The sequence below is a fragment of the Falco peregrinus genome, chromosome 5 (assembly GCF_023634155.1).
Source record: "Falco peregrinus isolate bFalPer1 chromosome 5, bFalPer1.pri, whole genome shotgun sequence".
NCBI lineage: Eukaryota > Metazoa > Chordata > Aves > Falconiformes > Falconidae > Falco > Falco peregrinus.
Window position 1 is genome coordinate 113,213,415 of NC_073725.1, and position 14,341 is coordinate 113,227,755.

At 35.9% G+C, this 14,341-nt stretch overlaps 1 protein-coding gene across 12 annotated transcripts in view; it reads right to left on the reverse strand.

Annotated features, from left to right (window-relative positions):
* ATP2B2 (ATPase plasma membrane Ca2+ transporting 2) overlaps window positions 1-14,341 on the reverse strand; it is a 432,035-nt gene that overhangs the window by 76,879 nt on the left and 340,815 nt on the right. For 10 of the 12 annotated variants that reach the window (XR_008747494.1, XM_055806184.1, XM_055806177.1 and 7 more), the window contains 4 exons: window positions 8,993-9,034; window positions 7,087-7,251; window positions 4,634-4,848; window positions 2,873-3,115 (listed from right to left, as the gene is read on the reverse strand). Coding sequence is in view for 11 of the 12 variants with exons in the window: in XM_055806184.1 (XP_055662159.1) it covers window positions 2,873-3,115; window positions 4,634-4,848; window positions 7,087-7,251; window positions 8,993-9,034 (665 nt within the window). In the remaining variant the exon portion in view is untranslated. The remainder of the gene's footprint in view (window positions 1-2,872; window positions 3,116-4,633; window positions 4,849-7,086; window positions 7,252-8,992; window positions 9,035-14,341) is intronic. The other 2 variants (XM_055806181.1, XM_055806183.1) reach the window with 1 other exon arrangement.

A 14,341-nucleotide genomic window follows, 5' to 3' on the forward strand; every position in this document is an offset into this window, starting at 1 on the left:
GCAAAAGGGAATATTTCTCATTCAGCAGAGCATCTCGACTAATTTTATGGTCCCATATGTGATCACTCTGAACAGAAGTTCATACAAAGCGCAATTTACAGCATACGCATAACTAGATAACCAAAAATAGAATATGCAAAATTCAATCTCAGCGACATAACGCTTATATGCCCTTTGGGTTTGAGCTGATATTCCCAATTTGATTAAATATGCTCTAAGAATGAGTGTACAAGTATGCATTCAGTATCAGCAGGTAGAAGAGTAATTCTGTATACTTAGTCCTGGAAGCAACTCCCTTATGTATTTTTTACTGTATTTATTTATGATTTAAAAGGGGTTACGGAACAATACCTTGTACCTTAAACTTTAGCTTGAGCTTGTTATTAATAATGAATGAAATTAACTTTTCTGATATTGGAGTTGTTATTCTTGTGGGGTCCATACTGCAAGGCTTGATCTTATGATGTTATTACAATAGCGAAAAACATCACAATTATTTTTGCACAGGTAAGTTCAAGTAGTCACCTGATACGGATTCAGCACAAACGTGATTTCCAGAGGATTTCACCCATTTATCAATTTAACAGAGAATCAGTTTCTGTGCAAAGCTAAAGGAGAACTGAAATGGTGAAATACTGACTCTCTTTAATAGGCGCACATAAGTAATTTCAACAAGAAGCAATGAAGTCAAGCCAGAATAAAAATAAAAAATAAATTCAAAATAAAATTGAGACCAAAGTGAAAATTCAGAACTGCTACTGACCAGAATTTTTTCTGTCAAATTTAACTATTACCAAAGGAGAAAAACAGAACATTAAACTTAATATTACAGATGCATCACTCTGGAAAGTGTGATGCATTCCCATGCCTTGCTCAGAAACCTAATTCTACTCTGAGATTCAGAGAGGACAAATTGGTACAGAAAATGAGCAGAAACACTTTGTTACTGTGTTTGATCTCAAGCATTCAGAATGAGCAGCACAACATAAAACAAATGAAGCACAGCTGACGCTGAGGCTTGCTCTGCCAGTCACACCTGACTTAACTACCACCAGCCTGCCTGCCGGCTGCCTTGCTGTGTTTTAGGAATGAGGAAAATTCTGCCAACATTGGTAACGTTCTCTCAAGCCCCATAGTGACAGCTAGGACTGATGCTGGTGACTAGCATTACTACTGTAGCGGTTATACAAACACCAGTTCATGTAGCTACCTATTATCCTTCATCCCAGTTTGGGTCTATTGCCTTCACTTAATCCCAGCCTGTGTGTTAAGGATGAGTTTGATTCTGTTTCTTTTTCTACAGAAGGAAGTACCTGACCTTACATAAGCTGTAACAATATTAAAATAACTAAGATGTATGTTCCTTTCCACAACAACCAAGTTATACTTATTTGTGGAAGCATGATTTATCCAGCCAATAGTAAAATATTCTGGCTTATTTACAAAGGTGCAAATCAGAATCCAAAAAGCCACTGCCATAAATTATCCACACTGAGCCAGTACGCAGTATTTACCCCGAAACGCCTGAGAATGGAAGGCTCGTCTTTCATTTCAGCTAAGCTGGTTGATTTTGACCTGGACAGATGATAGGAAAAGGACAGAGCAAGATCCAGGAATCAGCTGGGAAGCAGTGCCGCTAGCTGGATGCTCGCAGCTGAGGGAGCTCTGCTTCTCGGAGCTGAGTTCTAAGTCAACAGGGCTGCCTCCAGCCTCAGCTGAGCAAAGGTACTGGCCTCTGCAGTGCAACAGAAGAGGTGCACTTACACTGCTGGCTGATTTCAGGTGAAAGGTGGCAACAAACAGGATCTTTCAGAGCTGATGGAGTGTTTGCGTGATTCCATGTCAGCTCTTGATGTAGCCTCAAGCTGCCCCAGAGGCTGGTGTGAGAGCAGAAGAGTGAGTGTATCACAGCACAGATGACTGTCTGACGGGTGCCAAGCTGTGGCTTGAGTTCAGATGCTAACCCTGGATAAACAATTCTCAGGAGCATTCCCTTCAAAAACACCTTTGGTACCCACACACTTTGTGTATCTGCATCAGGTTTCTCTAAATGCTCTTCTTCCAAGTGTCAATTGTTACTAATATCCAGATATTTACATAGCAAGAATTAATGGAAATACATGGTCCAGGTCTCAGTAGTATTTCACCAACTGTCCTCTGTGATTGTATTTTAAGACTGCTTTTAAAACAAACATGAAGTGCATGCAAGACTATATTACGCAGCTCAGCACAGAGCTATAAAAAGAACAATATATAAATTCATAAGCTGAAAAAAACTGTATTTGTTCTGCAATATTAAGATTAAGCTTGACCTTTCAAAGAACAAATCTATTGGAATTGCAAAAGTTTTCAGCCTCTTAATTAGCTCTGCACTGAAGCGTCTAATGCCACAAGCAAACAGGATTATTTCCATTTTGCCCTCCTTTACAGACTGAATAAAATACTTCTGGTTATAATTCACTTGAAACCAGAATGAATAAAGATCATTAACCTCACTGACTTAACTAATCCAATTTGTCCTATTTGAGAATTAATTGAAAGTTCTTAGACACACAAAAAAAAAAAACTTTACACATACAAAATTTCAGAGAAAACTAGTTGTTAGCAAATTTACCTGCACCAGATCTGGGCCCTCCCAATGTAACAACAGCAGGAGTTTTTAAATGTAGCATGGTCTTGTAAATAGAAGTATGTCCCTATCCTTAAAACATAAAATATATATTTTTTTACAGTACCTGTTCTCATTTTGAGAATCTCAACAGTATTTAAAGCTTCATAATCAACAACAGCATGTTAAGGAATTAACATTGCTTAAAAAAGTTACTACTGCTTCTGCTATGTTTCATTTTACTGACAGCAAAAGCCTGCTTACCAGAATTTTTGTAGTATAAGCACTGTTGATAGCAATTGCGTTAACCAGCAGATCAAGGGTTTTGGCGGGTATAGAATCGGGGTCTGGGATCTCTTTGTAGTGGACATCACCAACGTAGGCTTGGACGACCGTCATCCGGTTGGTTGTCAGTGTCCCTGTTTTGTCAGAGCAGATGGCTGTAGCGTTACCCATAGTTTCACACGCATCTAAGTGGCGGACCAGATTGTTATCCTTCATCATTTTCTGAGAAAAAGCAAAACAAAAAACCTTCAGGATTTGCTTTGACAGATTTCTAATGTCGGTTACAAAAAGCAAAAAAGCATGTATTTAGTCTTGCTCGTGAGAACATAATGCACACTAAAGTAGAACTTTATCGGGGCCAATAAGCCAAGCTCTAGTTACAGGTAACCATCAGTGCCTATCCCTGAATTAATTTTGCCTTTGAGAAACAAACATAGTTCCATTAATTTTTGCAGTATATATAAATTTTAAAGAACAGCTAGAACAGCTAAAGAAACTGAAGATAACAATTTTTTTTAATCGGTATCATTATAGTAAATATTAGATTCTTTTTTTAATACTATTTCCATTGCCTTGATGTTATCTAGCTGCATGCAGAGGAACTATACATTTTGGGAAAGAAATAAAGAAAATTACAAACAAATAAAAAACCCCCACCAAACAACAACAAAAGAACCAAATCCCCACCCTACACCCCCACAAAATCTACCATTTTAGAGTACTCCATTCCACAGTACATCTTTTTCACAGTCAGCCTGGAAATACATGTTACCCTTGGTTATGTTCTCAGTATTTAAAAAACTCTGTGCCTAATTATCTGACCCTTGATGGCAGACAACATCTTATACCCATGGAGCACGATATCACCAGTTGTACACAAAGCTGTGCTGCAGTTTGATACTGCAAATATAGATACACATGTACGTACTGCGTGTGTCGGATGAAAGACATAAGGAGAATGGGAAAACCCTTTAAAACAGCTGCAGTCTTTATTAGCAAAACACCAGGCTTGAGATGTGCTTTTTTTCCCTGATAGTAATGACTTTTGTCTACATAAAAAACAAGCTATCCCATTCTAATGTTCATATGTTCATTTGTTTACATACTAAATTAAAACAACTATTGCAAAATCTTCATCTAAGATTCCCAGAATGTTTAAATAAGGCCCATCTGACCAAATTGCCAAAAAATCTGAGAAAACTCCTAGATAGGTGATGGAGTAAATCAGAAGTCCAAGATTTCAATCCTCTTTAATTTCCTCATAGAATCATTTACCTTGGCTACAAAGAACTGCAACTGCATGTAAGAAAAGTACACGAAATCTCCAGTGAAACTTCAATTTCTTTGAAAAGTGTTCTTGAAGACTTCCAATCCTTGTCAAAACTTTGTATTATTGCAAAGAAAATCTGAAGACAAAGTTATTGTGTATCGAAAGACTGGACTCTTCTTAGTAAATTCTGCTCAGTGCATTCCTGGTAACCTTGCAAACTACTGTTTAATATTCCTGCAGTGTGTAGTTTTAAATATAAGTTTTAAAATAATACGTATCTGCATTTTTGTCAAAAATACTTTCAGTATAAAGCAAAGTTTCACTTTAAAGAAATTTCACTCTTATTACATTTTGAGCCCATTCATTTACAAGCCAATTTTCATCACACCTGATAAAACCTGCAGACTAACTCACTAGTAAACTCAACCGAACAGCATTTTTCTCCCATAATTATTTTTAATGCTTCTTACCTTTACAGAATAAGCCAGAGAAATAGTGACAGCAAGTGGAAGTCCCTCGGGAACAGCAACCACAAGTACAGTAACACCAATAATGAAGAATTTAACAAAATACTGAACATAGACAGGAGTGCACTCAGGCACCCACTGTTTCTTGTTGACCACAAATGTGTCAATGGCAAAATATAGTACCAAAATTATTACAGTGATTGCAGACATCACCAAACCTGAAAACAGAAATAATCAATTACTATAAAACAAAGCACAATTAAAATCATGTGCATTTAGAAATCTACACTTCAATTTGGTACGAAATTATTTTCTTAGGCTACATGACACTTTTCACCAGTACCAATGATGGTAAGTTTTACAATGTTGAAAAAACACTACTATAGTACATACACAGCCATACATTCCAGTGAATAAGGAAACACTGAATTCTACAGAACAGCTGAATCATACTGCATTAATTTTTAAGCACCATCTTACTGCTGCCTTTAAAACTCCTCAGTCAGTCTAGTTCAACAGGAGTTCTGCTGTTGCCTAAGCTGTTTTTTCAATTTAGTACATTACTTTGCCTGGTACAATGTTTATTTGTCCTTTCAACCTCCACCTTTTACAAATTACTAGTCTATCCATATTCAAACACTCATCGTTCTTTTAAATAAGCTTATCTTAAGAGTCTTGGAAAGTCTCCTGTAGTTTATGTTGCTGTATGAAACATTTTAGAAAAGCCCTGCTGATGTGTTTTGCTGAATACAATGAGGCAATATACTGCAGAATCATCCACATAACAGTTTTTATCTGTTTTTCTTAAAAATGTGATAAATACTGGTGTTGCCAAGGTTTCCCTTTTCAAAGGGACATATGCAAACAGTGCGTATTTTTATGAGGAGAGGCTCAAAAGGGGTACAACACTGGCAGGATAGCACAAGAGACATTAACAAGTACTTCACAAAATTCACAAAAGATCCCAAGGTCTTAATATGCTCTCCCAATGACACAAACTTTGCTAAAATAGCACTTCTCCTCCTTGATTTGCGTATACAAATAAAAACTCCATTAGAACATCTCTTTTGCCTTGCTGTAACTGCTGCTCTGTGGCAGGTTTTTGTGAAGCAGTTAAACCTGCATTTCAGAATAAATTAATTTCTCTGTAATGAGATCATACAGGAGAATGCTGTGAGTTTCATGTCTTGACTGAAGTTTGAAAAATGGTACGCTGAAGGATGCTAGGTTGACAGGAAGCAGATGAGTCAGGGAGATCGCTACATGCCAGAGGATAAAGGAAAATCCATTAAAATATCGTACAGGCAAATACTCGTGACAATGCAAGACATCCCTGTAGATAGCCCAATGACAAACAAAAACCAAATGAGGCAATGATTAATTAATTCAATTCGTATTAATTGCCACATTATGGTTAGATTTCCCTATACAACTACGTCAAAAGTGACATTCACATGCCTGCCGAAATACCCAAGAGAGTAATAATCAGAAGGCAATGTAGAAAGGTACTTAATCTAAGAAATTAATGATCATAAGAAATGAAGTGGTTTTATATCAATGCATACTGTTGTACAACTAGCAACAAAGCAGAGAAGCTTGAGGAATATGAAACTGGGCAAAGCATGAAATTGGATATTAGAGATGACACCCACAGATCCAGAGTCATGCATTGCTCAGGCAAAGAGACAGAGGTGGCATCATGGGGTTATGTGACCAACTATGTGTAATGAACTTAAAAAGGAATGAGAAGGAATAGCAGAGATGAAAATCAAGACTGGTGAAGAAGTATAAATGAGATTGAACAGAGGTGAAGTTAGGAATTTGTTGTAGGGCCCTCAGCCAAGGATCTGGGTAGAGATCAGGGTCTCTAATACCACTAGAAAAATGAACCTAATGAACATTATGCCGTTAGAAAGATTTTCACTTTCTACCTACGTGCTGGAGAAGAAGTGTTACTTATAAGAGTAGGGCCCAGATGGTACTGGATACAAGAGTCAACAGATGTGTCATGTTTGAGTAGAAGGCAGGAACATGGATATTAAGAGAGAACAGAATGATTTCAGAATCCGTAAGAGGGAAATACTGTGTGAATGATATTTTGATATGATATCAGAGACTCTGAAACTGTGTACTCAGAAGTTCTAAGGGGAGAGGAAATTAAATATGTAATTACTGCACTTGGGAATAATAACTATGAGAAAAGCTACATTTCATTGTAATTCAAATATTCAATGTAATTCAAGTTGCCCAAAGCTTCCAGTTTCTTGACAGTCAAAGCTAAGTTTTAAAAGAATAGAAGATCTTCAGCACCACACACTATCCTTAGAACAATATTACGATGACCTGTTTCTAAATACTATAGTAAAAAATGCCTACCTCTTTCAAGAATAATTTGCTTTAAGACCCTCTGTTGCTAGTATAACACACTGCTTACTTGGTCAGTTATCCAGTCATACCTGCTTTGCCTATCTGGACTGCCAGCTTGGTCAGCTTTCCCTGAAGAACAGATTTTTCTTTCTTGTGCATATTGGATTTCTTCTTGTCTTTGTCATCTCCTTCTCCCCCTTCTGCACTCTTCAGTGGCTGCATCTCCATGGCAGCAGCCCCATCCTGCTGCTTGGCTAATAAATGCAGAACAAAACCGTTACTCCAAAACCATTCTTCATTCTTTTTACCTTAGTGTTGATACTTACTGAATCCAACCAGCAAGACCCGTTGCAGGGGGCTGATTGCAACACAGGTGATTGTAACTACGTGCAGAATTACACTTCGCTCCCATGGCAGACAGATGCCCCTCTGAGACCCAGTGGGGTTCTGCAGGAGCACAGGTGTACCAGCATACCCACGTGCATATAGGCACCGTTTGTCAAGTACCATGAAACCCATTTATTTTTATTTATTTAACCAACAATGACAGCCTATATTATACACACATATATAACTTAATGTCTTGCAAATTACTTGGCAAGTAACAGCACATCAGTACTGCAGGATTTCCTAGAATAGCAGCTCTCAAATGCTTTGGCAAATAGTCTGTATTCCTCTAAATTTTGGTATGTCTTGTAGACTACAATGCACCCTTATAATCATACTTTTAATGAAAACATTTTAAAGGTAATGTGGTTCCACAGGTGATCCATGCACCACTTCTCTTGACTGCATGGGCACCGCCGTGACCCGCGGACCACACTCTGCAAGCCACTATTCTAGATAATACCAGGCTTAAAAAGTTTCCTTAGCATTCAGTGTTCAAGTAACTTAACCATGTGCTGACGGTGATATCGTCATCGTTCTCCCATATAAAGCACACAAAATTTAAAGGCTAAACCATCCTTTCTGGAAAGAATGCTAATGCTGATGTAAGGAAACTATTTTAGTACCAAGGAGAAAGACATGTTTTTTAAAAGCAATGACATTCCAGTTTATATATGTGTATGTGTCTGTTTTGTATTGAACACAGGCATAAGTAAATTAAATAGAATGAGATGAAACAGCTTTGCTTTGACATTCGTGAACAGATTGTACAAAACCAAGCTTATTTGACCTGGAAATCTAATTTGTCTCTGTAACCTTAAAACTTATCCATTTAATATCATTCTGTTTAATATTTTTGTACCATTAACCACTGAGTTTATTCAGTTTCTGATCCAATACTTTTGCAATCTTTACTATTATCTGACAAGATAAAGTTATAGTTTAATTTACTTATTTGGCACACCCTAAAGAAATCGTGATAGCTGTGTCTCATATAACAAAAAGGGAACCATGACGTTGCTTCAACAAAAGCGAAATATTTGTTTCAACTTCTTTCTGAGATTGTACGTTACCTAAGACACTCCTAAGACCCTTACTCTTCCTGCTATTTATTCTCATATGTTTTTATATTGCTAAATAACTGCTTGGCTTTAAAGTTTCCTTTTGCTATTACTCTAAGTTCTCCCTGCAAAAGAAAATATGTCTGTACAACGCCATTAAACACCAAAAACGATGAGACATATCAAAAACAGGGCTGGAAATTCACTAACAATACATAACTTGCACAAAAAAAATGAATTCCAATGAGCTTTGTGACATGAAAGTATCATCTATAAATGGTTTATTAAAAATATTAATCTTCTCCTATCCTAAACATCTGATATATCAAAATGCTGTAATTTTTTTTTTTTTTTTTTACAAAAAAACTCTTGGTAGGGTTTTTTTGGTGGGTTTGCTTGTTTGAGTTTTTTTAATGTTCTGTTTGAAAATAGGACAATTTTTACACACCAGCACAAATCACTAATTTTCATTTTATTTTTAAACAAAATTTATAACTACATGCTAAAAAAAAAAATCCACAACCTCCTTAATATGAAAGAAGATTACCTTTGTTCTGGCTGTTCTCCATATTCCCATCCTGCATTTTGCCTATATGATGAAAAATTTCAACAGACAACAGACAGTAAACAATTTTCACCCAAGACAAAACACGAAAATGGGAATTTAAATAAAAAGGGCAGACAAAAGTAATGAGCATGTTGCAGATACTTATTTATGATCAGTAGCCATTGTTACACATTTAGTTAGAAGCATGGACAACTTAGCTGGACACATTCAAGGAACTGCAGTCAAGTTCAATGTTGTTACATGTAATATACTAAATATCAGCCCTTTTTTTTGAGCAAATTGCATGAATTAAGAGGGTGAAACTAATAAAGAGAATACAGAGGAAGTAAAATTTGAATAATATTCCTGAACTGAAATGTCAGAGAGCTGGGAATTAAAAAAACCCAGAGGTATAATTTTGGCACACACCAGTCTAGAGTATGGCTTTCCTACTGTTTTCCAGAATTAAAATCAGTATTTTATTAAATTAAGACAAAATAAGAATAATAAGGTTAATAAATATAAATAAATGAAGTTTAAATCAGATATGATTTAAAATCACATCTTTCTCACTTGCTTGTATTATTTAGCAAGTTAGTCCTGTAAATACAATTGTCAGGTGATCACTCTATGTTCAGATTTGTCCTGAAGATTTGCCAAGTGCATCTGTAGTTTCCAATTTATTACTTCAGCTACATATAGTCTTACCACACCAAAGTCCCAATTTGTATTGTTTTTTTCTTAAACTGAAAATGTGTAGGAAATAAAAATGGCAAAATACAATTTAGAGTGTACAAAACTGGTATTCAGAATAACCAGTAATTTTTTTCAAATGTATTCAGAATTTCTTGGTGGGATCCCTTAAAAATTTTCACAGTGATACATGAATTTATCTTATGGAAAAGACTACTTCAGTTTTATAAATATAAAATTCAGAATGGATGACATTCTCTTTTTGTAGTTATGTATAATGCACAATTAAAAAACAATGCTAAGGAAAATTAGAAGTTAAAACACCTTTACAGGAATTTTGACACATTGTAATAAGAAATGTATCATTAGAGTTATCTAAAAAATGTGATAGCAGTTAAGTCTTGCTCTTCTGACTTTCTGCAATAATACAGCTGGTACTGATGTGCACAATAAACCAGCAGAAATTATGCCTTAACATATGTATTAATTTTTTCACTCTATGCTGTGAATAAATAGTAGCAAAATGGAAAAGTTAAGACTAATTTCTCACGTATTTGTATTCACAGTAATTGGGAGATCACTAAAAACTTCCCTCTCCACAGAGCAAAAATGGCCCAATTGGTCACAAATGCATCACCGTAAAATTTCACCCCATCCTAACAAGCAACAGGCACCGAGAAATTCAAAAGCACAGCATTCCATAAAGGCAAGGATGTCTGCTACATATAACCAACTTGGTACTCAGCTGGACTGCTGAAGTATGCTCAGGTAAACCACTCGGCATCAACCACCTATTTCTAACTCTATTCCCACCTTGGCTATAAAGACGTTTTAAAAGGCAGTATCTGTCTTCCAAAGACTTACATTTGCCATGAGACATGAATCTATGAACCTGAATAAAACCAAGTTAATTTTCATTGTGGAATTTCCTTAAATTTTTTTGCATACAGTGCACAGTTGAACTTGGTATCTGCCTAATGGCTGGCTTTCTTGGAATAGTTTTTAATAAAGTTAGTGGAAGACAGAAAACATCTCTAGAGATTCTGATTACTGTCTAGAGGATAAAGCCTTCCTTAAGAACTGGAAAGCATCGATTTAGAGCAGACAGTCTGCTCTACGTCCTGCACTATAGTTCCTTTCTCAGAATACAATTCAAAACCTTAAAGCGGTATAAAGATTCTTCAACTTAAAAAAAACCCCAGCCCCTCAACAAAACAAACCCGAGCCCACGACTTTCATAACTGGCAAACAGAAAATACAGTTTATTCTATGTAAATCAAAGTAGTTAACTTTATGATTTTTATGATATATATTTGCTATTTAATAGGGGTATCATAATTGTCATAAATAATTACAGTAACAATTATTTTACCCTTGCTACCTAAAAATACCAGTACACAAAATGGACAGCCGTTAAAAACAATGTAAACATAGGTATTTAAGAAATACATTCTCAACCTCAGCAGCTAGTGCATTTTGGTTCTTGGGGGATGGCGGGGCAGGAGGAAGTCATCACAGCTACTTATATTCCACTTATTGGGATAGAATAACAAAGCATAGGTAATTTAGGTAATTTAGGTAAAGAAAAGAATGCTGTAAAGGATTTATATCCTCTTGTTCTAAATGATTTGAAGCCTGCATTTGGCTATAAATTATGAACAAAGAAAGAAATTAAGACAGAAATTCAGATGATCGAATCATTACTGCTGAGAGATCCTTTCTCCTTCCATTTAGCGGGAGCACCAGAATTACCAGTCCATCTTTCTGACCTTTCTGCATTGTTTAGAAACATTAAAAGAGGATGACTATATACTAATATTTTGGTAATATTTTTGTATATAATTCTTAAAAATGTATTTTATATAATTTTGCAGATCTTTTCTTTTTGGAATAAAGTAAAAGGAACAGTGTTTGGGCACTGAAATCTGGAAGAATTAATCTATTTATAGCACTTTTCTAAGCCAGGATGAAGAAGGATTAGAAAAGCATACAGAGCCTGCTAATATGACTTGTATTCTGCAGGTGCTTTGAGGTTTTGAATTTGGACATAAAATGTTTTGCATGTTGTCTTTGTCTTACTGAAACTTCTGTCTTCTGGAATTGTACCCATGGCACCATTACAGCCAGAGTTCTAACTCCAAAAGACCCTTACTTCTCCAAATAAACTTTTGAAGACAAGACTCCCCTTTACCTCCCCCAGCCCTTTTTGAAGAGTCGATGAGACACAGCAACAAAGAGCTATTGCTGGCATTAGAAATTATTTCTACATTGGAGGAACTGCTTGGAACAAGCGGAAGAAACTAACCAAGGTATATTCTCATGTGCTGTGATGGTGCAAAAAATACAAAATGCCCTACTGATTTTCTGAAATGTCTCATCTTGCAACAGAAATGTGTTATAGCCCTCTTCATGCCAAGTCAGTTATATCCTGCAGCTTTTCAGAACAGATGCACATTTCAAATCTATGTATAGGGGAGAAAGTGACGTCAATCATATCTGAAGTTAATCATCAGGAATTCTTTCATGCAGTGTGATATCAGAGCCAATGCATTAGTAAAACACAGGTTAATTACAAAAGAATAAATCTGATTCCACTGTATCAAATAGATAGTTTTAGATAATTCTTCTACCTACTCACTAAATAAATTCACTTAAAACTCAGAAAATACTTTAAAATATATTAAAACCACAAACTGCATTGCAAGAATTGAACAATAGTGTTACATATGCCAGAACTGACAGACTTAACAGTTTTCTGAGTCTGATACAGTATTTCTGTATTTTTAAGTAACAAATCAAATTCTCTTAGTACCAAATGCCAAACCCAACACCTCCCAACAACAACCCAACATGGAAATCCTGATTTCAGAATGGGGTAGTGCTCTACTGGACAATGATAAGCACTCCTTTCTCTAAGGAAATCAAATCTGGGGGAAACAAGCTGTAAAGAGTGATTGCGGCTTCCTATATTTTCTTTTGAGAAATTTACCTTTTCTAAGTAAAATACTTCAAAATTACATAAATTTCATGAACGAATTCCTACCTTTCTGTAAAATTTTCTGATCTGCTTATAACCTGAACTTGTAACCTTTCAGAAACTGAACACACAGTCTATATTTTTAACAAAGAGACTATTAAATAATCACGTATTTTAATCTCAACTACTAGAACCCAACAGAATTTATAATAGTTCCTTCCATACAGCAGATAACAAACAGGCTGTGTCACAAACCTATATGAATTTATCAGCATAAGCTCACTGACTGAAAACAAAATACATCTTTTTGTGTCAACTGTGTATCGACAACTAAGACAGTAAAAACATTTTATCTGAAATGGTAATGTGCTGATTTTCAAGTAGCAATAGCATTTCCTGAGCTAAGTACTTATTCAAGTACATAATATTTTTTTTTTCTTATGTGAAGGTATTTTCTACACAGAGGCATTAGACTTTAGGTAAAAAGGCTTGTTTCCATTCACATCTCAGGGAGAATTTCCAGGCAGCGTTGGAAAAGATCGTTTCATCCAGATGGAAAAAAAATCTATAGGAACTTGGTCTCCTTGCTTTAGAACTTATTTTTTTCCTTCTCTTCTACCCTCCAAAATGTATCTATATTTTGAGTATTCTTTAACTCATCACCACTGCTAACTAGAAAAATGTAGAGTATAAACAGAAATCAGACCTTGGCAATTTCCCAGACAATTTCAAAGCACTCCGACCTAACTCTACTTGCCAAGTCTCGGTTCTCCTCCGAACACAATGTCAGATAAGTTGAACTGTGGAAAGTACCTCCTGCTCATGTTGATCAAAGCTCTGCAGAATTCATTAACCTGCCTCACCTCGGAACAGTTAAAAGCCAAATCATATCCAGCTGCACAAAACCCCTGACTTCTACACTGTGTGCACTGAAGAGAACTGAGTAGGTATCTCTCCACTCCAAGACAAACAGGGACAGTAACTATTGTTCCTGGTGGGAGAGATGATGATAGAAAATCACATACTTAAGACACTGATTTATTATCCCTTGGAACTCAATTTCCCTATTGACTTCAGGCACTAAGACCAAGCTAAACAGGTATTTACCAGGCAACCAAAACTCACTAACAGAGAGATGAGGTTAAAACAACTTAGGACTCATTTCTGCATCTTGCCAAGTGGTGGTTTTCATCCATCAAAACACTTAAGCAGATGCTTAACTTGGTACTCTGCAACGCGCAAGACTGAGCGTAGAGTGTAATATTGCAGTCTCTAGCGGGACTGAAGGAGGGTATCTGGTTAGACTTTGTTGTATGCGTACATTTGTTTTACACACAACAGGGTAGAATTGTAGAGCATAAAGAACAGAGAATGAAATATTCGTCACTAATTTTCTGGTTCTTGGTCTCTAAGGAATCTGAAATTGGGGTGCTGGAACCATGATGATATAGGTTCCTGTCATGCAGTGAGATGTAGGGCACTGTAAATCCTAGTGTTCTTACAAACCTGGGATGTGCAGGAGTAAAGTTTTACATCTGGTTAGATGGGTTTTTTAAAAAATTATAATAAAATTATTTTAAAATAAACTCAAAGATTTCCTAAGTCATTGTTTTGAATAAGATATTACATTAGTAAATCTTAGTACTTGTTTAGTACTTGATACTGCTATGTCAGAAACT